At 39.5% G+C, this 23,549-nt stretch overlaps 1 protein-coding gene across 10 annotated transcripts in view; it reads left to right on the top strand.

The window, feature by feature from the left end:
* The window catches only part of atp11c (ATPase phospholipid transporting 11C), a 140,211-nt gene extending 120,347 nt beyond the window's left edge, over nt 1-19,864 (top strand). For 2 of the 10 annotated variants that reach the window (XM_034181654.1, XM_034181659.1), the window contains exons 25-29: nt 10,498-10,633; nt 12,490-12,555; nt 12,653-12,756; nt 12,878-13,034; nt 17,257-18,308. In XM_034181654.1, the coding sequence (XP_034037545.1) occupies nt 10,498-10,633; nt 12,490-12,555; nt 12,653-12,756; nt 12,878-13,034; nt 17,257-17,361 (568 nt within the window). In that variant the 3' untranslated portion in view covers nt 17,362-18,308. Of the gene's footprint in view, nt 1-10,497; nt 10,634-12,489; nt 12,556-12,652; nt 12,757-12,877; nt 13,035-16,324; nt 18,309-19,296; nt 19,453-19,715 lie in introns of those variants that run through there. The other 8 variants (XR_004563607.1, XR_004563609.1, XM_034181655.1 and 5 more) reach the window with 8 other exon arrangements.
* The last annotated feature ends 3,685 nt before the right edge of the window (nt 19,865-23,549 follow it).

A 23,549-nucleotide genomic window follows, 5' to 3' on the forward strand; every position in this document is an offset into this window, starting at 1 on the left:
ACAAGTGTTACCATAGGGAATTTGGAGGGGGGGTTACTTATTAGTGACGTCAATGATCATTTGCCGGCTTTTGCACAACCCCAATTCCAGTGAAGTTGGAACATTGTTTAAAATGTAAATAAAAACAGAATACAGTGATTTGCAAGTCCTCTTCAACCTATATTCAATTGAATACACCACAAGGACAAGATATTTAATGTTCCAACTGATAAACTTTATTGTTTTTGCGCAAATATTTGCTCATTTTGAAATGGATGCCTGCAACATGTTTCAAAAAAGCTGGGACAGTGGTATGTTTACCACTGTGTTACATCACCTTTCCTTGTAACAACACTCAATAAGCGTTTGGGAACTGAGGACACTAATTGTTGAAGCTTTGTAGGTGGAATTCTTTCCCATTTTTGCTTGATGTACGACTTCAGATGTTCAACAGTCCGGGGTCTCCGTTGTCATGTTTTGCACATCATAATGCGCCACACATTTTCAGTGGGTGAAAGGTCTGGACTGCAGGCAGGCCATTCTAGTACCCGCACTCTTTTACCATGAAGCAACGCTGTTGTAACATGTGCAGAATGTGTCTTGACATTGTCTTGCTGAAATAAGGAGGGACGTCCCTGAAAAAGACGTTGCTTGGATGGCAGCATGTGTTGCTCCAAAACCTGGATGTACCTTTCAGCATTGATGTACGATCACAGATGTGTAAGTTGCCCATGCCATGGGCACTAACACACCCCCATACCATCACATATGCTGGCTTTTGAACTTTACGCTGGTAAAAATCTGGATGGTCTCTTTCCTCTTTTGTCCGGAGGACACGACATCCATGATTTCCAAAAACAATTTGAAATGTGGACTCATCAGACCACAGCACACTTTTCCACTTTGCGTCTGTCCATTTCAAATGAGCTTGGGCCCAGAGTAGGTGGTGGCGTTTCTGGATGTTGTTGATGTATGGCTTTCGTCTTGCATGGTAGAGTTTTAACTTACACTTGTAGATGTAGCGACGAACTGTGTTAACTGACAATGGTTTTCTGAAGTGCTCCTGAGCCCATGCGGTAAGATCCTTTACACAAAGATGTCGGTTTTTAATGCAGTGCTGCCTGAGGGATCGAAGGTCACGGGCATTCAACTGTTGCATTATTTTTTTCACACAGTTGTTCACAAAGTGGTGATCCTCAACCCATCTTTGCTTGTGAATGGCTGAGCCTTTTGGGGATGCTCCTTTTATACCCAATCATGACACCTGTTTTCAATTAACCTGTTCACCTGTGGAATGTTCCAAACAGGTGTTCTTTGAGCATTCATCAACTTTCCCAGTGTTTTGTTGCCCCTGTCCCAGCTTCTTTGAAATGTGTTGCAAGCATCCATTTCAAAATGAGCAAATATTTGCACAAAAACAAAAAGTCTCTCAGTTTGAACATTAAATATATTGTCTTTGTGGTGTATTCAATTGAATATAGGTTGGAGAGGATTTGCAAATGATTGTATTCTGTTTTTATTTACATTTCACACAATGTCCCAACTTCATTGGAATTGGGGTTGTAGTTTTCAGTTCTTTAGATGATAAAATTGACCATGCTGAAATTGAAAGGAAAATAACAGAGGGAACTTTGGAAAATCTTAGAAAGGATTTAAGGGATCAAAACTGGAGTGACATTTGTTTTGAGGACATTGATCAATCTTATGAATAATTCATTTCTGTTATTTCCAGTTTATATGATAAACATTGCCTTTTGTTGTTAAAAGTTGGAAATAAGGAAAATGTTTACAAATCTTGGATCACTGAGGGATTGCAAAAAGCATGTAAAAAGAAAAAAATTCTGTATAAGCAGTTTTTAAAGATAACATTTGATGCTGAGAAAAGATATAACTTGAAAGCTTTCAAATGAAATCATAAATAAGAAAAAAGGTGTTAAAGAATATCCTGCCTTTTTTTTTACCCATATAGTGGTACAGTCATTAATGAAAATAAAGCTATAGCAGATCACTTTAATGATTACTTTGTTGATGTGAGTAAAAACCTAACAAATTCAATTGTATCTTCTAAAATGTGCTCTTTGGATTACAGTAAAACAAGAAATTCAGGATTCAATATTCATTAAAGAAACTGATGAATACAAAATAATTGACATTGTTCGTGAACTCAAGTGAAAAAAATCGACTGATAGCAATAATTTTAATATGTTTTTGATTAAAAATATTATTGATTGTATTGTTAAACCTTTCACATATATTTGTAACTTGTCACTAACGACTGGAAAATGTCCTTTCAGAATGAAATTAGCTAAAGTGATACCGCTGTTTAAATCTGGCGACATGTCTTCTCAAATTATAGACCAATTTCACTCTTACCATAATTTTCAAGAATTTTGGAAAAAGGTATTTGTGAAGAGGATAAATGATTTCATAACTAAACATCGTATACTTGGTGAACAGTAATATGGTTTCAGAAAAAAATTGCATGACTTCACTGGCTGTAATTGATTTTGTTGAACAGATTACAAATGCAATTGAAAAAAAAAAAACATTATATTGCTTATTTACAGAAAGCATTTGATACTATAGATCATACTGTGCTATTGGATAAACTACAGAGGTATAGTATCCTGGGATTGACACATGATTGTTTCTGCAATATCGGATTTTAAAGTATTGATTTTAGTTTATAAAATTGTTCATGGACTTGCACCTCCCTATCTGGCTGACTTGATAAGCCCCTATGTACCAGCTCGGGCCTTGCGTTCTCAGGGTGCAGGACTTCTGTGTGTTCCCAGGGTGAATAAGAAGTCTGCCGGTCACAGAGCTTTCTCCTATCATGCCCCAGCTCTGTGGAACGATCTGCCGGCACACATTTGGCAGTCGGACACTGTGGAGACCTTTAAATCACGTTTAAAGACTCATTTATTTTCCCTGATTTATCATTAGTGTTATGTGTTTTTAATCTTGTACTTTTTTACTGCTGTTTTTTCTTATGGTTGTTTTTATTGTGTTTTAAATTTTTAACTGTTTTTATGTTATGAAGTGCCTTGAGACGATTTTGTTGTGAATTGGCGCTATATAAATTAATAAATTTGAAATTTGAATTGGATAGCTAGCTATTTATACAATAGGTAGTAGTATGTCCATATTGGTGGAACAAACTCTGAATTCATGATAATTACTTGTGGGGTGCCTCAGAGTTCAGTTCTGGGGCTGTTGTTTTTTATATATTAACCCCCTACCACCTGCCTCATTTTGGCTTGTCTGTATCTCAAAAATAAAAAGTGAAATTTCCCATTGATGGGATATACAGGCTTAGAAGGTGTTAATGGCATATGTGCAGTTTCCAAGTTCGTCAGTTGTGTTTTGTTTGCTGATGACACAACGGTGTGTTGTAGTGGGGATCATTTGGGACAGATCTTGGACATGATGGAGAAGGAGCTACAGAAGTTTAAACAATGGTTTGATTCAAACAAATTATAGCTCCACTTTGGTAAAACAAAGTGTATCATATTTGGAAACAAGTTCGGGAATTTCTGCAGAAATTTATCATTAAATGACATTGAAATTAAAATTCTAACTGATACAAAAGTTCTTGGTGTCATTACTGATGATAAACTGAGCTGGAAAACATTAATTTTGTTAAACCTAAAATGTCAAAAGCCATTGCAATTTTGCATAAAGCACAAGATTTCATTTCCCAATGCTCATTAACTATTTTATATCATTCATTGCTCATTCCATGTATGACCTGTTGTATTGAGGTATGGGGAAATACATATAAAAATGAATACTAATCAAATATATTTGTTGCAAAAGAAAGCTATAAGAATTATTTGTAATAAACCACATTACCAGCGAATCCATTATTTGCTTGTTTACATATTCTAAAATTCTGTGACTTGGTTGATTACATCACAATACAAATTATGTATAAAGTTAAAAATAAACTGTTGCCACAACATGTCATGTCCAGGATCTGTTTAAATGATGGACTCCAGTTATTGTTTGAGAGGAACATTACTTTTTGAGAAATTAAGGATCTGAACTACTGCAAAAAGTCATTGTTTCTGTTAAAGGTGTTAACATCTGGACTAACTGTCCTGACAATATTGAAGTACTTGGTACTTTAGTAGGCTTTAAAAGTAATAACAAGAGTAATACAATTGATTGCTATAGTTTGAAGACTTAAGTTTGTTGATTTTTGTTACTGCTTTCAGGCTTGTGTGTTGTGTGCTATCATTTGTCTGCTTGTGTTTTGTAAATTTTTGTTCATTGACTAATTTTGCATGCTTTTTGGTATTTGTCATCATGTATGTGTGTATATGTAGGTATTGTGTGTGTGTGTGCATATATATCTATGAAATTGTGTTTAAGTGTGCATGCATGTATATATGTGTGGTGGTGGGTATTTATATGCTTGGCTTCTGCCCTCACCATTTCGGTCACACGGGTTCGTTGTTTTTTTTTTTATTTTTACTTTTCATTTATATAGCGCCAAATCACAACAGAGTTGCCTCAAGGCGCTTCACACAAGTAAGGTCTAACCTTACTAACCCCCAGAGCAACAGTGGTAAGGAAAAACTCCCTCTGTGGAAGACACCTCAAGCAGACCAGACTCAAAGGGGTGACCCTCTACTTGGTCCATGCAGAGAGGAAAAAACAGAATCAGGCATCAGAAAGACAAGAAATACAGGATAATTTGCTAGCATGAATCAACAATGCTCGTGTGAAGGCGACCACTGAGACCCCAGCAAGGATAGCGCTGGTAAACGCTTGATCGCTGGCAAATAAAACCTTTGTTATTAAGGACTTTATTGTGTCTCATGGACTGGATTTCCTCTGCGTAACTGAGACCTGGGTTGGTGTTTGTGAGTCGAGCGCCTTTTCTGAACTTTTGCCTGCTGGCTTTACTTACTTTTCTATGCCGAGAGCTCTGGATCGTGGAGGCGGTGTAGCAACTGTTTACAGAGAAAGTTTTAAGTGTAAACAGTTTGCTTCAACATTTACAGCATCAAGCTTTCAGCTAAACGCATTTGTTCTGACTGCTGATCCTCCCATGTTGTGTGCTGTTGTTTACAGGCCACCTAAATACAACAAAGACTTCTTAAATTACTTTTCTAACCTCTTGGCTAAAATCATGCCTCAGTTTGATTGTATTTTGATTGTGGGTGATTTTAATGTTCATGTATGTTGTGCTGATAAACCTATGGCCAAAGACTTTTTGGAGCTTATTGACTCTTTTAACTTTGTGCAGTGTGTTTCTGGACCCACACAAGTACATGGACATACACTGGACCTTGTTTTAACTTATGGTATTTCCGTGTGTAATTTAGAAGTCTGTGGTGCTGTGTTTGCTGACCATGCGCCAGTTCTTTTTAACGTGCCTTATTTATGCAACACTGTCAAACCGTGCGCTCCTGCGCGCCGCTGTCGTGTAATTAATTCAACCACTGCTGCCCAGTTCTCTGTGGCTTTTAACGATTCTCTGTTGGTTAGGGACCATTCTTACTTTGATTGTGATGTTGAACAGTTTTTCTTACGCTTTGACTCTACCTGTGAGTCTATTCTCGATCGTGTGGCTCCATTTAAAATGAGATGCCCCAGACCCAGATCTGAGCCCTGGCTAAATGAATCTACTCATGCTGCAAGACGCGAGTGCAGGAGAGCTGAGCGAAAATGGAAAAAGGATAAGCTGCAAAGTTCCTTTAAAATGTTAAAGGGCTGTTGGTTCAGCTATCAAAAATGTGTAAAATCTGCTAAGGCTCTTTATTTTACTGATATGGTTACAGCTAATAGACACAACCCTCGTGTTCTTTTTAACATGGTGAATATGGCTCTTAATGTTCCCCAGCCTGAGAGCATTGAAGCCTCACCTGTGGCGTGTGAAAACTTTTTAAATTTTTTCATCAACAAGGTTGTGTCAACTTGGGCCCTTATTAGCCCTCCATCTGTTGATGTGTTTGATTCTGTCACTTGTAAAGCCGTGTTGTATCAGTTTGAGCCTGTGACACTCTCCTGTTTAGAAAAAGTATTGTGTCAGATGAAGCCTGCTGGCTCACCCAATGATCATGTTCCTCCATGTCTGTTTAAAGAAGTGTTTCCCACAATGGCTTCCTCTGTCCTACACTGTGTCAATAGAAGCTTGATAAATGGGGTAGTGCCTGCTTGCCTGAAGCATGCGGTTGTTCAACCGTTGATAAAGAAATCTGGTCTTCATCCTAGTGATCTATCCAACTTTCGCCCTATTTCTAAATTACCATTTTTGTCAAAGGTGTTGTAGAAAATTGTTTTTAATCAGTTGAAAGCTTTTTTAGATGAGCATGAGATCCCTGAGGTCTTTCAATCTGGTTTTAAGAATTTTCATAGTACTGAGTCAGCTTTGATGAGGGTTTTTATTGACATGTTGGTGTCCACTGATTCTGGTCACACTGTTGTTTTGGTGGTGTTGGATCTGACCGCTGCGTTCGACACAGTGGATCATGAGATCCTCCTGGATCGCCTTAAGAATGTGGTCGGCATTCAGGGCTATGCTCTAGAATGGTTCAGATCCTACTTAACGGATAGGAGTTTTTGTGTAAGACTTGGAGATTTTGTTTCCTCCACAGCTCCTCTGTCATGTGGTGTACCACAAGGGTCCATTCTTGGGCCACTTCTTTTTTTTCATTGTATTTGCTTCCGCTGGGATCAGTTTTTCGTAGATTTGGGGTGTCATTTCACCTTTATGCTGATGACAGTCAAATCTATGTGCCCCTAAAGCGTGAGAATGCTTTTGGTGCCAATCATCTTCTGGAGTGCATTGAGAACATTAAAGACTGGATGTCTGCAAACTTCCTACTCTTTAATGAAAAGAAAACTGAAGTTCTTCTGGTCGGGCCAAGTAAATCAGGTAGTTGTGGTTCAATAAACCTTGGACCATTGACACAGTGTATTAAATCTATGGTTTGCAACCTTGGTGTGAGAATGGATAAAGATTTTAAGCTTGATAAACAAATCAGTGCTGTTGTGAAGGCAAGTTTCTTTCATCTGAGGCAGCTAGCTAAGATTAAGTCCTCACTTTCAAGGCATCACTGGGAGATTTTAATCCATGCTTTTGTTATGACTCGGCTGGATTATTGTAATGCACTGTACGCTGGTATTAGCCAGGCCTCACTTGCACGACTGCAGCTGGTCCAGAATGCTGCAGCCCGTCTTTTGACTGGATCCCGGAGGTATGACCATGTTTCGCCCATTCTTTTTTCCCTTCACTGGCTGCCTGTTTGCTATCGTATTGATTTAAAATTTTATTGTTTTTAAATGTCTTAATGATCTTGCTCCACGGTATCTGTCTGACCTGCTCGTGTCTTATTCCTCATCACGTTCTCTTAGGTCACGAGGTCAAGCTTTGCTTGTAGTTCCTCAGACAAAGCTCAAACGTAGAGGTGATAGAGCTTTTTCTGTTGTTGGTCCCAGATTGTGAAATGACCTGCCTCTCTGTATCTAAATCTTGTCTTAAAACATACTTGTTTTCTTTGGCTTTTGACTAGAGGGTTGATGATTTTATTGTTTTTAAAAACTTTTATTGTTGCCAATCTATTTATTTATTGATTTATTTTATGTCATTGTGCAGCGCTTTGGTCAACTTTGTTGTTTTTAAATGTGCTCTATAAATAAACTGGATTGGATTGGAACAAGAAAAACATAAGAAATACTAAGGTGATCACCGGCCACTAGTCCTAAGCTTCACTAAAAGACACAGAATTTAGGTAAAGTTGAGGCCGCGGCATGCTCCGTTTCCTAATGAAATGAATTAAGAGTAAAAAGTGTAAAACAAAACTATACCAGTACGCTAGCCATACGAAAGGGAAAATAAGTGCGTCTTAAGTCTGGACTTGAAAGTCTCCACAGAATCTGACTGTTTAATTAATGCAGGGAGACCATTCCACAGAACAGGGGCACGATAAGAGAAAGCTCTATGACCTGCAGACTTGTGATTCACCCTAGGGATACAAAGTAGTCCTGCACCCTGAGAATGCAAAGCCCAGGCCGGTACATAAGGTTTAATTAGGTCAGTGAGGTAGGGACGTGCCAGTCCATGAACAATTTTATAGACTAGTAGCAGAACCTTAAAATCTGATCTCACTGGAACAGGAAGCCAGGGGAGGGATGCCAAAATGGGTGTAATGTGGTCAAACTTTCTGCTTCGTGTCAAAAGTCTGGCTGCAGCATTTTGAACTAATTCGAGAGCCCAAATGCTAGGCTGCAGTAAACCAGAAAATAGAACATTGCAGTAGTCCAATCTAGAAGAGATAAACACATGGATCAGTGTCTCAGCATCAGCCATAGACAGGATGGCACAAAGCTTCGCTATATTTTGCAGGTGGAAGAAAGCAGTCCTCGTAATATTTCTAATGTGGTGGTCAAAGGACAATGTAGGATCAAAAATTACCCCAAGGTTCCTCACTTTGTCAGTGTGATGTATGACACACAAGCCTAGGCTGAGCGTTGACTGGTCAAATTGATGCCCATGTCTCACTGGACCAAGAACCATCATTTCAGTCTTATCAGAGTTTAAAAGTAGGAAGTTTCTAGACATCCAGCTTCTCACTGATGCAAGGCAATCTTCTAAGGATTTTATGTGAACGAGATTACCAGCAGTTATCAGCATGTATGAAACTAAGTATCATCTGCACAGCAGTGAAAGGTAATCCCAGAACGCCGCAATATGTGCCCAAGGACTGCTTAATACAGGGAGAAAAGCAGGGGGCCTAAGACGGACCCCTGTGGAACCCTGAATTTCATGTCACTAAGGTTAGAGGGAGTGTTACTGTACAAAACACAGTGAGAACGACTGGTCAAGTATGACATCAACCATGCAAGGGCACTCCCAGTAATCCCAAAATGATTTTCCAGCCTATCAAGTAGAATATGATGATCCACGGTATCATTGTTCAGTTGTGTTGTTGTGAGTTTTTGTTATTGTTGATTTGTGTGCCTAATAAATTCATTCATTCAAAGAAGAAAACTCCGGGACTCATAGAAGCTTCAAAAGCTCCTACCTGTTTAATTGCCGGGCGACTCTGCAGTTAAACAATCTGTTTGTTGCTGTCTAGTTTTTCTCATCCGGAATTTTCCAGTCAGCCGTTCACTGAAAACAGTGGAACATGTAGTCTGTCACTGTTAACAGGTGAACTCAGTTTTCTCCATGTTCCTGTCCAGAAGCACTGCGTGTGCTCACTGTGTCCCACTCCCTCACTCAAAACAGCAGACAAGCATCCAGCCAGAAGGAACGCTCTCCGCCTGATCTCCTCTCAAAGTTTTGAACATGCACAAAACTTATCAGCAGGACAAAGAACTCTTTTTGCAGATGGAAAAAGGACTTTGGACACAAATGAACACAAACTGATGGTATCAGCGCAGCTCCTTATACTGGTAACTTTCCTTGAGCAGTCACCGTATTACTGGGGCTACAAAGCTAGCCATTGTCACAGAACACTTCCTGTTTCTTGCACAAGTCTTTCAAAATAAGAGCACAGGTCAAACAGATGACATCATCACAAGTGAAATGCGGAAGAGACAAGAAAAAAGATCGTGAAAACATTATTTATTTTGCTTTTTGCAATGTGTTGGGGTTATTTAATTGATTTATTTTAGATGGGGAGGTGATGGTCTAGTGTTGAAGCATTGGGCTTCAGACCAGCGGTCCCTGGTTCAAACCCCAGTCTGAGCAGAAAATCAGTAAGGGCTCTTTTGCAAGGTCCTTAATCTCCGAGTTCCTCCCAGTGTGTAGTGAGCGCCTTGCATGGCAGCACCCTGACATTGGTGTGTGTGTGTCTGTGTGAATGTGAGGCATAATTGTAAAGGGCTTTGAGTGTCTGATGCAGATGGAAAATGCATTCCATTTTTGGGCGTTTATTGAACTTTAATTTTTTTTAAAAAATCACATTTTGGGTGGGTGTTTCGCCAACTTTTTTCAAAAAAGGGGCTGGGCTTATGCCCAACCCAATGTCCTTGGATGCACAAATACAGTAGATAGAGGTCATCCACAAATGTGACTTGTCCCGCATATGCAATTTTGTATTTCTTACCATTGGGATCCTTGGCCCTGAAAATGTGTATTTATCCACTGGCAGCATAAAGATCCTAGTTCATGTAGAAGCAGAGAAATTGAAAAACTCATATTTTAAGATACCATTTTTAAAACTCCAAGATGGCTGGCATGACAAATCAAATCTATTTTCTGATTAGCTGTTGTATGTACTTTTCAAAGATGTGTAGTTTTTCAAATCTTCACAAAATTCCAATGAAAGCTCATACTTGAACATAGTGAACTTTATAGAAGCAAGCCAGAGCATCTGAGAGGGTCAGGGCATACAAATTAGATAGAACATGCCCACTCTTTAGCTGTTTAAAATAAAAACTGTAGCAGAGGCCTGTTCCTCATTAGCTGTATAGGCATTTGCTTTTTATCACTTTTGTTTAAATTTAAAAATAAGCTGTTATATTCTTCTAAACATGTTTGTCTTTTTTGTTTTCCAGAGAGATAGCTAAGAATGCTACTTTGCGATGGCGACCCTTCCTCTACTGGACTTTACTTGGAGTGGTTCATGGGTTGATCTTCTTCTTTGGTGTTCGGCTTCTGTTTGGTAATCCGACGCTGAAGGATAATGGCCAGGTTGGCTGTCTAATCTACTTCACCTCAGTATCTACAGTATCTGTAAACAGTAATTCAATTTAATTTATTTATATAGCGCCAAATCATAACAGTCACCCCAACGTGCTTCACATGGGTGAGGTTGAACCCTGCCAACCCCCCTGAGCAAGCACATAGGCAACAGTGGTAAGGAAAAAAATGGCTTTTGGCCTTTTTTGAGGAAGAAACCTTGAGCAGTCCCGACTCACGGGTGTTACCCACTGCTTAGGCCATTCTAACAGCAACAACAGCATAAAACAAAGTGTAAATCAACAATGCAGACCCAGGGTACAAGTTACATGTCAGAAGCCAGATTGATGGTATACAGAAAATTTTGCTGAGTAAAATTTTCTCTGCTGGATAACATTTGGTCCCAGTTTAAATAGAGTTAAATATACTCTACCATAGGGACAAATCAACTCAACATAGTGTTGAGTTGATTTATCAACTCAAACTCAAAACCACTTGCATTGGCTAGACAGTGTCACTGACAAAAATGGTCCGCCCTAAAACTCGGACCACCCTGCCTTTACTGCACATGCATCATCAGCTACGGTTCACCGATTATCACCTCGTTTCTTCTTAAAACTGCACTGCAGTCATCATCTGTCTCAGCGACAGATATCTAAAGCGTTTGTACAACAGTCATATCCACATAAATTCAGCATTATTTCATCAGAAAAGGCGGAGGAAGTGATCACAGCACTGCAGCTTTGCTGGCTGCTAGCTGTTGCGTTCACTGACCGTCCGTCATTTCAAAGCGTCACGGATTATCACCTTGTTCCTGCTTAAAACTGCCTTGTTTCTCTTAAAACTGACTTTAGAATGATTTCAGAAGTTTTACCTTGTTATCTCATGGTTAATAATCCCATTAATACATTTGATTGCTTTGGGTGAAGACAGTCCATCCACAGATCGTCTGACCTCTGAAATGACGCATGTGAAGCGGGGGGGGGGGGGGGGGGGGGTGCTTGGTTGGTTGGCTGGCTGGCTGGCTACACTGGTAGAGCTGATTTCACTCTACAGTAGAGTGGGATCAAATGTTATCCCAGCAGAGTAAATTTTACTCAGCAAAATATAGTGTGTGTAGTCATTCAAAACAACCTAAAATATAGAGCCTGATTTTTACCAGAAGATTTGAGGGGTAAATGTAGCCTAGTCTTCATGTCTTTTGTAAAATTGTTGGACACTTCACTGTAAAGCTGTGATTGGTGACACAACTGTCAAACTTTATTCTTATTATTTAGATAACATGTTCAGGCAAGTGGTTTCACAGTGCTCTCTGAAGTCAACGTATCATAACACGGCAGTTAGTAACATTATTAAGCATTAAGCATAGTCTCTAATAGCAACAATTTAAGATCTCAGTTCCTTTGGATTTTTGATTTGTGTCTTTGTTTCTGTGATTAACTTGATTCCTGCAGAGTCATTGGGGGAGCTGCTCTGGTTTGATTTACAAATTGTGCGGTAGTCTGTCCATTCATTAATAATTGGTTTAACTGACTCAATGAGCATTCATTGACTTGTGAAATTTTGTTTCTCCAACTTGATGAAGTTAAAGCTAACAAGCTGTAAAAGTGATTTATGTTATTATCCTGCTATTGAGTACTTGTGCAGTTCTTTATTTTTAAATTAATATTTAGTCAGTCATGTTAAGATTTGTTCTGAGGTTGACATTGAATAGCATAATTTTTCATGTTATATAAAGAATCCTGAAGTTTTAATTCACGTGAAAACACAGAAACATGGAGGAGTCAAAAGTGTCTGTATTTGTTATAGCCACTGTATAATATTAATATGTATGTATATACATGTATATTTGTCTTATTTCGATCTAGGTAATTGGGAATTGGTCATATGGGACTATTGTGTTTACTGTCCTCGTCTTCACTGTCACACTGAAGGTAAACTAGTCCTGCCATATGTTGTCATAGTCAGCACTGACTACAAAACTCTGTTAACTATAAATGTGCATTTAATCACCGTTCTTTCTCATTCTAGCTTGCTCTAGATACAAGGCACTGGACATGGCTCAACCACTTTGTAATCTGGGGGTCCTTGGCTTTTTATGTGGTTTTCAGCTTCTTCTGGGGAGGGATCATATGGTCAGAAGATGACAGAATAAAATAATCCACACACACATTTTTAGTTTGTTTTCATTTTGGACAATTTTATGTCATGTTGCTTTACCAGCCAGTGTAACCGTAAGCGTTTCTTATGCTGTAGGCCTTTCTTGCAGCAGCAGCGTCTGTACTTTGTGTTTGCCACCATATTGGGGTCCTCAACAGGCTGGTTAATCATTGTCCTCCTCATCGTGGTCAGCCTGCTGCCAGAGATCCTCATAGTCGTGTTCCGCAAACCCTGTGGCCCTCACTCACGACAGGTATGGCTGATACATACATTTGTATTCTTTGGCACTCACTAATGTGTCATAAACTTCATTCTACAGATTGTACAAATAATTGATTTCCTCCATCTTAAGAATCTTGATGTTATTGAAACACACAGATGGAAAAAAGGAGACCATTGTGAAAATCACCTTATTTCTCTTCCACGTATCTGTCCTTCCATTTTGTGACCATTTGCCCAGTCAGAGCTGGGTTTTATCCCAGCATCCATTGGATATGGTAAATAGACTTTATTTATATAGTGCTTTTCCATCTGCATCGGAAGCTCAAAGCGCTTTACAGTTATGCCTCGCATTCACACAGACGCACTCACACACCGATGTCAAGGCGCACAGTACACACACCAGGAGCAACTAAGGGATTAATTTAAGGGCGTTTAGGGAAGCTCCTTAAGCCTCTTTCACACTGAGCCCACTTCGAGTTGCGTCATGTGGCATCATGATGACGCCACGTGGAAGCAACCCAGTGCCAAGACGATGTAGCTCAACGCCACAACAGCACGAGGGACGCAAAGGACGAAGCGAATCAGACGCTAATTATTAAGCGTTTAATTTTTTCTACGTTGAGCACAGGACACAGAAATTAACCCCCGATCTCAATTCTCTTTTGTACCGCTTCCCCTTCCCCTTGGCCCTACCCCTTTAAAACAAGGGGTAAGTCGAAGGTGTATGTCTCTCGTCCTATGAATTGAGACACCCCTCCGCCTTAGGAGAAAAAAAACTGTCCGTGTCAAACTGTTGTGTTCACTGTTTGTTAACATGGCAACTGAAATGCAACTTGTTGCAGTAGCCTGTTTGCTATTTTTATTTCTCACCTTTCTGTGTAAATGCAAAGAAATAGAAGAAGTCGCAGATTTCTTTGATGCGTCGCATTCATGTCATGTTAATGTAATTAATTTGTAATTTATAATAATAATTAATAGTAATTAGTAATTAATCCATGTTAATAATACTAATAATAATTAATCCATAATAGTAATAATTAATGTTTGATTAATCATTAATTGATTAGTAATTAATTAATTAGTAGTTAAAATAAACACTTGAAATATATCAGTCTGTGTCCAATCAATGTATACAAGTTTCACTTTTTGAATGGAATTACTGAAATAAATCAACTTTTTCATGATATTCTAATTATATGACCAGCACCTGTATGTATGTTATGGGCTGCATCTAGTTCTGTTAACCTTATATTTCTTATTCAAATTCTCCCATTTTTTGCATCCAGCACTATTTCCTTTAGAAATTTCCTTGACAAATAATAGCAGTCTATTAGGACGTCAGGTTATGTGTTACACATATACATGTGTGTGTATATATTTTCCAACATTGGTGAAACTTCTCCTCATTTTCTGCCTGAAAGCTTATTAGGAGGCAAGTGTGTTCAGGGCTCCCTGTTTGTTTACAAAATACACACACGTTACAGACCTTGAAATCCAACAGCAGGGATCGATATTATCCAAAGATTTATGAACATACAAATTAATGTGCTTATCCTTTATCATGATTTTCTCCATTGTGAGATATAAAAGTGTCTTATCGTAGCGTTCGTGTGTATGCGCATTATAACGCCTCAGCGCACAAGCGAAGTTACGATATGAACGACAATATACACAACATGCATCCAGCAGCATACATGTTGCTGTCATAGACAACTGCCTGTAAAGTTTTTTGGCAAGTTATAACTTTCTAAACAGTGTAATTTGTAATGAAAGCCGCTTCATTTGTGTGGCTCTTTCGGCGCCATGTTTGTTTTTTCGGAGACAGTGGTAAGCTCCTCCTACCCCTCCAAATGGAGTGTGCATCCAGATTCACTCCAAACGGAGGGGTTAGAAGCCCTCCGCCTGCCCCTCCGCCTTGCTCCAAAAAGAGAATTGAGACACCCCTCCGTCTCTCGTGCCCGCACAAAACGGAGGGGAAGGGGTAAGGGGAAGAGCCGAGGGGTAGAATTGAGACTCAGCCTAAGTGGTTTCAGCACAAGTCAGGGCAACGTGACGGTACTCAACGTGACTGGAAGCCACTCCCTCAGAGTACAACGTTACCTGGTGCCAATTTATGTTTCCTGCTGTGTTCCATTGTTCCCGAAGTATAAATCACACAGGATTGTTTTTATACCATGTACACAATGCAGTGAAACTATATGCTGAAAAAGCACAGAAAAAAAATGCTGGTTGCAGCCTGACTGCAGCTGCAGCTCCTCGCTCTTAAATTCTCTCACAATTGTGTTTAAATAAAGTCCATAAAAAGTGCTGCTCACAGACTGCTCACAGATTGCCAGAGACAGGACATGTCCACGGACGATTCGTTCACACATGCACATGTGAACAATTAAAAGAAAAATAATCTGGCTGGCTGCAGGCAGTTCCTCGCTCTCTCCTCAAACTCTCTCATAATTGTGTTAAATAAAGGACAAAAAAAAGGACATAAGTCCTGCTCACAGACTGATTGCCAGAGACAGGATGTGTCCACATCAAGTATAACGCCAGACATGGCCACATTTACACACGGACAGTTTGTTCACACGCACACAGCTCGCAGTCAAAGGAAGAAAGATAAACTATAACAAATCAGAGCGCAGCCCTGCACAAGAACAAATATAAACTAGAAGAGAAATCAGAGTGCACAGTCTGGCTGCAGCCAAACTGTGCACTCTGATTCCTCTGTGCAGAGGACCTGCAGGCAGACTCTGCGCTGTCACCTCCTCTCTGCCCCCTGCTGCGCGCACCTGACGCAGACATTCCTGCATTGTCATGACGCCACAGGAAGCAACTCAAACAGCCCCGGTGTGAAAGGGGCTTACGCTGCTCAAACTGACTTTTACCGAGCCATTACAATATAAATATTGCAAATACTTAACTTTTTAGATGGCTCCAAATGCTTTCTCCACCTCGTCCAGATTTACCGTCTGCTAGTATTTAAGGCAGCTAGATTTGAGAATGTCTCTGTCTGATTTTTTTGTATTCCTGTAAGTTTTCACAATTCTTTGTTTGTTAAACTCTGTCACTTTGACCTTACCATTATTTGCCTTTGGATTTTAATGTACTGCAGCGAGTTCAGACATGCTGATTTTGACATTTCATACAGTTGCTCTGGGTGCTATCATCTAACTGTCAGACTCTTCCTCAACTGTTTTCAGTTGCTTTTTGTGCATTTCTTAATGTTTTTCAAGCTAGTCTTCTTGCTTTTACTTTCAGGAATTCTTCTCACTCACTCTCTCTCTCACCCTCTTATTTCTTTCTTTTTCCCCACCTGCGACCCTGAAGATGAAACATCGCCTTCCTTCCTCGGGGACATCTACTGTCTTCATGCTGTCGCAGACTGCTAGCTCTCAGAGCTTCTCGTGGAGTGACTGAGGTCTCCTTTTCTTTCAGTCGACTCTTTTACTTGTCGTCACTTCCCAAAGATCTCCCTGTGTGCCATCTTGCTTGTTTCCTACCTGTTGTCTTCCACCTCTCCTAATGTAGCGCCATGACTCCTTCCTTAGCCTCCAGTAACTCAAGGGTGGTGTTCACTTTGTTAAATCAGCCTCCAATCCTATGGTACCAAACAGTATAGATGAATAGGTGTTATTGCTTCAATAATCCTTGAGAGGTCCTTTCTTTAAATTGTGACTTAATAGCATATTAAATTGAGAGGAACATTTGTGCCAAATGGTGTGTGGAGCAGAACTAGGTTTCCAGAGCCCTTGCAGTCAGTCTTCCATCCTTAAATGTGCAGTTGTATCAGTCGGTGTGTTTGCAGTTTCCTGTGCTGCTTCAGTGCCTGCTGTCACCGCATGTTCAGTCAGATGCAGAATGTAACTGCATGAGACTAAAGTCAACAACCTTGTCCTGGACTGCAAACACAACACCTGCAGGCTACTGTACTTTGTCTGCATGTGCACTTTGTAAATGTATAGACAGTCGTCCTCAGTGACACGCTGAGGAAATTATTTTATTTTTTGTTTTTAAGCTTGATACAGTGTTTTTCTTTTTTCTCTCACAGAGGTGTCTGTATGAAAATGAATGTGAGGAAACACCTAAAAGGACATATATCTGTCCACCTTTTCCATGGTTGTCTTTTGTGGATATATTGAACTGTGTGTGTCTTGTCTGTGTGAGACAGAGAACATACATGTGAGGCGTCTTTCTGTGTATGTGTGTCTGTGTATATCGGTGTCGTGACGTCATTGGTGTCTCTTGCCTCACCTTTCTAGAAGAAGCCAGTTGAGTCGAGCATGGGGGGCCTCCAGTCGCCCCGGTCTTCAGCCAGGCCCCTGCTCATGAGAACCTTTTCAGATGAGTCCAATACTGTCATTTAAACAGGTATCAGCCGAACAAAAGGTTGCCCCCTAAATCCCAGCCAACCTTTCCGCTGTTCTGGACCTACAATGCCTAAGTTAATCAAAACAAGAAGGGAAATGGAGCACAGTCTTAATTGTTCATGTGGCAGACAGACGCAGTGTCTTATGTGTTGTGTGAGCTGCTATTGGCTGGCTGAAGAGATGCACTTTTTTCATGTTGGGATTAAGTTCAGTCAGTATCATTATTATTATTGTTTTATTTTATTAAAATTTTCAAATGCATCAGTTGGTGCATTTAACTAACATGCCAAAGCATCTCAAGGTGTTTTGTGGCAGACCTGGATTTTGGTTGTGTATGTACTCCATCTCAGATGCTCCTTTCAGCCTCCCTTTGGATAGAGCCCGCTGCATGCACAAAATCCCATCATAAATGTTTTAAAGAATCTTGGATGAGTGTTTTATTTTAAACATGTTTGTGGCTTTGGTTTGTCTTTGTGTGAGGATGTCAATCAGTTTGCTTGAACTTCATAGTGTGAAACAACAGTGCTGGTGTGTGCTTTTTCATAGTGCATGGAATGTATTGTTTTTTGGTCACCTTTTTGATCTGGTTTGCACGTCTCTGTGGTCTTGTCAGTCAATCTTTGCTTACTGTCTTACTGCATTTTTATTTGTTGATTTTAGCTCACTGCATGATTTGGCTTTGGTTTAACTTCAAGTTAATGCTACATTCTATGCAGGGGGCAGACCAAAAAAGTTCAGTTATCATTTGAAATTTGTAGATATTAAATGGACTGCATTTCTAAAGCACCACTCAATCTGCAAGCAGAAGATCCAAAGTGCTTTCAGGTGATACCTCACATTTATGACAAAGGCAACTTTACATGACAGTATCAGTTTTTGCTAAACAGTTGTAATCATTTGTTCTGTCAAAATTAGTCTCTACCTTAAACAAACAAACAAAAAAAGTCAACTAAATAGTGAATTCCAGAATTGCTATGAAAATGTTTAGTCTGAATCAGAGATCACCTGCTCTGCCTGTGTTCCATGTGTGCCTGCTGCAGCCACAACTGATTATTCGGGTCTGATGGTTCTTAAGGCCCCGTTCAGACTGGGGTTTGTAATCCAACTTGAGAGAAATTCAGTCCGCATTGCTTTCTAGCCAGATAGTGTTCAGACATGTCCAAACCCAATTCAGCTCAAGCTATGCACCTTGCTTGCTATAGCGACAAGCACAACCTAGCTGTGTTTTATCTTTACTGAGTCAGAATAATGGACAGTTTGAAGGATTATTTAAGTGCAGAGAGTCGCCTGGCTTGAAACACGTAAACGTGAATTTGTGTGATATTTCAGAAAGGAATTAATTTATAACTTCACAGAAAGTAAACCTTTTAAGCTCAAACCATCAACCTGCAGTTTGTCACCACAGATGACATAAATTCTGCTGTAATGACTCCTGTGATGGTTTTCTGATGCTAACATCTGAACGTGTGTGTGTGGCGATAAGGCGCCATACAGGATGTTCTTTGCTTTACCAAGCGCTTTATTGGAAAAGACGCTGTGGCCACACTGATGTAGTGTGGAAGTTTGATTTCATGAACCACGAGCCACTGGATTCAAGCCACATTTACGCCGTTGAGATTCAGAAAAATACCTATCCGGCTTGAACGGGACTGAAAACCCCAGTCTGAATTGGGTCTAACTCTGGATTGGCTGAACACACCTGAGTTGGTTAATTAGTGGTGGAGTTAGTAATTATGCAAGGTAGATGATCTCCAGGAGCATGGTTGGAGACCCCTGGACAGAATTTGATGGAAATTGAAGCATTTTCATTCTCTAAAGCTTAAAGAATGTTTCAGCATATTTAATAGCAGTCTCATACAAGACCTGATGTCCAACGGTGGCATTGCACCCTGCTACACTTTTATTTATTTATGTATTTTTGTCTGCCTCCAGTAGTTTGGTCTGAGTGTCACACCTCCCCATCACCTTTGAGCAGGGTTGCTGAAATCTGACGGGCAGCACTAGAAGCAGACTTTTAGCGTTCAGTGTTTAATCTCCATTTCTGTTCCCCCTGTAGCTGTCAGAAGGTGGTCTCCTGCAAACATCCAGGTAAACCATACGGAGAAAAAAAACAGTACATTCTCTGGTCAGTGTCCTGGCTGCTTGCATTAACTGTTTTGCTAATTTATCTCATTTGTGGTGGTGGGGAAGGTGTCATTTTAGTGGTTTTCCTATTTGTGTGTGTGATTCCTTTGATTTTTTTTTTTTTTTTTTTTTTGGTTGATTTGTCTAAGGTGCCTTTTTAATCTTCCTTGATGGGAGCTGGACATTAAAAAGCTAAAGTAAAACTCTTTTGTTTTTCCTGCCTCCAGATCGCAGCTGTCACACCGCTGTCTTACAGGAACCTGAAGGAACGCGAGTGAAAAGGCAGCAAGGTCTCACAGCAGTGACTTCAGCTGCTTTCAGGGTCAAATGTCAGTCAGGCCAGAGCTGACAGCTATTGTGTCTGATCTGTAGTAAACAGAACACTGCTGCAGTTGTTTTTTTTTTTGTTTTGTTTTTTTTTGGGGGGGGACTTGGTGCAGCGTCTTTCTGCTGCATCCCTTCAAAGCATGCCTGCAGAGCAGTGCCCTACATTATTTTTTTAAAAAACTGTTTGAAGAAAGGCACGATTTTCATCAGTTTCCTTTCTTTATTTTTTTTTGTCTCTTTTTGTCTTTTTAAATATTCTTGACTATTTTTGAAAGGAGCCACAGCTGCTTTGTCAGTAGCTCTCCCCGACTGCTGTGTTTTAACAAGTGGTCGCATCATATCCACTCCAAGAATGGTTCATCTGCATGAAATGGGAGGTTAAAAGAATGGTTCACTCCACTTGTGTTCAGGTATTTAATTCTACAAAGACTTTGTTAGAGCAAGCTGAGCCCATTATCAACTGTTGCAGTTTAAAATGCTATTCTATTACACAGCTTTTTGATCTTTTTAAAGGTTACTTCTTTTGAAGGTGATTATAATCTGAAGGATTTGCACTTGAGTGTCCAAATGATACTAAGTATAAAAGTTACTGACTGTGGTTTGAGTTCAGCTGAGTTCAGAAAAGAGTTAAACGGTTTCTGTGATTAGATTCTTACAGTTTTATAATAAATGTGTACTTTAATATAAAGTATGTTGAAGGCCATATAACCACTCAATCCAAAAAAGTGTGTGTGTGTATAAGAGAGAGCGAGAGAGACTGAAAGATTCTAGATGCTAATGAGGCAATGAAAGCTTGCTTTGCGCATGGCCTAAATCTTGCAAGTCCTGGTAATTTAAGATGGTTAAGATGAAAGTTTAATATATGTGCTCTTTTACGCATAGCTTAGAGTTGTTTCCTGCTGAAAGCCAAAATGATTAGTGAGACATGCAATACCCTAAGAGATGGAAAGGTGTGTGAAAATCAAGGTACATGTCTGTGTGTTACGCGTTGGAAAATTTGCGTCCAACAGGAACTCTTCTTTGTGACAAAAACCTTGTTTGACATTTTGTGCACTATTAATAAAGCAGTTTGTTCCTTAGATAGATGGTCATAGAGGCAAGTTGATGTACAGTAGTGTTCAGAATAATAGTAGTGCTATGTGACTAAAAAGATTAATCCAGGTTTTGAGTATATTTCTTATTGTTACATGGGAAACAAGGTACCAGTAGTTTCAGTAGATTCTCACAAATCCAACAAGACCAACCATTCATGATATGCACAGTCTTAAGGCTGTGAAATTGGGCTATTAGTAAAAAAAAAAAAAAAAACAAAGTAGAAAAGGGGGTGTTCACAGTAATAGTAACATCTGCTGTTGAAGCTACAAACTCAAAACTATTATGTTCAAACTGCTTTTTTAGCAATCCTGTGAATCACTAAACTAGTATTTAGTTGCATAACCACAGTTTTTCATCATTTCTTTACATCTGCGAGGCATTAATTTTGTTGGTTTGGAACCAAGATTTTGCTTGTTTACTAGTGTGCTTGGGGTCATTGCCTTGTTGAAACATCCATATCAAGGGCATGTCCTCTTCAGCATAAGGCAACATGACCTCTTCAAATATTTTGACATATCTAAACTGATCCATGATACCTGGTATGCGATATATAGGCCCAACACCATAGTAGGAGAAACATGCCCATATCATGATGCTTGCACCACCATGCTTCACTGTCTTCACTGTGAGCTGTGGCTTGAATTCAGAGTTTGGGGGTCGTCTCACAAACTGTCTGCGGCCCTTGGACCCAAAAAGAACAGTTTTACTCTCATCAGTCCACAAAATATTCCTCCATTTCTCTTTAGGCCAGTTGATTCATTGTCGATGAACAGCCTATAATTTTTTGCACCTGCGTATAGGTTTTCCCCTCTCCAATCAACTTTTTAATCAAACTACGCTGTTCTTCTGAACAATGTCTTGAACGTCCCATTTTCCTCAAGCTTTCAAAGAGAAAAGCATGTTCAACAGGTGCTGGCTTCATCCTTACATAGGGGACACCTGATTCACACCTGTTTGTTCCACAAAATTGACAAACTCACTGACTGAATGCCACACTACTGTTATTGTGAACACCCCCTTTTCTACTTTTTTTTTTACTAATAGCCCAATTTCATAGCCTTAAGAGTGTGCATATCATGAATGCTTGGTCTTGTTGGATTTGTGAGAATCTACTGAATATACTGGTACCTTGTTTCCCATGTAACAATAAGAAATATACTCAAAACCTGGATTAATCTTTTTAGTCACATAGCACTACTATTATTCTGAACACTACTGTACATCTGAGAGATGAGTTTCACCATGTACTCAAATGCTGAACTGAAATGAGGCTTTTTTTTAATCATTAGTATTTTCCTTGTTGAGTTTGTACAATTTGTTTCACTCCAGCTGAAGAAAAAAAAAAGATTCCAGGTGTGCAGAGTGAACAGAGTTAATGCCACTGTGAGCGCCATCAAATTAACTTTGTTTTTGGTCAAACCTCTTGAGTGACACGATGAAGAGTGTAGACTGTATCACATTCTGTTCCTTTGACTGCTTCATACATTCCAAGTTAAACATGCCATATGATGTCACAAGTTACTGTTTAGAATGATTGTTTTTTTCCTCCTCCAAACATGTATTGTGTATTTGGTATATTTATTAAGTGTAACTTTTATTCACAAGTGTTACATTTTTTTTACATAAACCTTTTGTTTTTATTGTAACTTATTGGTTTTATATCTGTTAAGTTGGTCAGTATGAGCCTTTGCCAGTCCCCCTTTAGTAGTTTTATATATATGCGAAGGTGGGTAGCCTCTGCCCCGAAAATGTTTGTCCTAAATCACCGTTGTAGTTCAAGCGTTTCTTTCATTTTCTATACCTGCTTACTGTAATTAAAGGGTCATCACTTTGGAGGGGGAGCTGGGACGGTGTTATCCAAGCAGTTGTAGGACGACAGGTGGGGTACACCCTGGACAGGACGCCAGTCTGTCGCACTAACCACTAACCCATCGTGCTGCCCCAGTTCAAGGTTTATTTAGATAAATAGAATTTATGGTGCGATTGTTATGACGTAGTCTCATATTATGTACACTGGGATAGGAAGCAACCACTTCTTGCCCGTAATTGTCCAGTGCATCACTGTATTTCCAAATTTTGTTAGCAAACATGTCTCTGACCAGTGTTTGAAAATGCTGCAAACGTTGACCTTTTGCATGCATATTCATAAAGGAGCTATTTTTAAGAAATGCTTCTTAAGACTTGGTTAACTCATTTGTCAATGAAATTGTTTTCTCCCATATTTTTCCACTAAGTGGTCGTATTTCTCCACTCTGACTGTAGCTCAAGAGCTTCAAGATTTGTAGCATCTATGGATTCCAGCCATAATAACAAGTTAGTGTTAATTTTTTTTTGCATTACATCAGTTTCTACCAAAAATAGTCTTTCTGATTTCAGGAAGGAGAAACTGGACTGCTTTTTAACCTGTAGCATTCGTATGTAACTGCCATATGGCACTGTGCTGGAGACAGTCAGGTCTGTTAATATTTGGGCAGTGACAATATTTGTAATTTTGCCTCCACAACAATAGAGTTGAAATAAAATGAGATGTGCCTGTAGTATGGACTTGTTAATTAATGGAACGATTTAGCTAACATATGGCGATGTATTAAAAATATGCAGAATACACTGGATATGTCGAATAAGTTATGCAGCTGTCA

Source organism: Thalassophryne amazonica, chromosome 11 (assembly GCF_902500255.1).
Source record: "Thalassophryne amazonica chromosome 11, fThaAma1.1, whole genome shotgun sequence".
NCBI lineage: Eukaryota > Metazoa > Chordata > Actinopteri > Batrachoidiformes > Batrachoididae > Thalassophryne > Thalassophryne amazonica.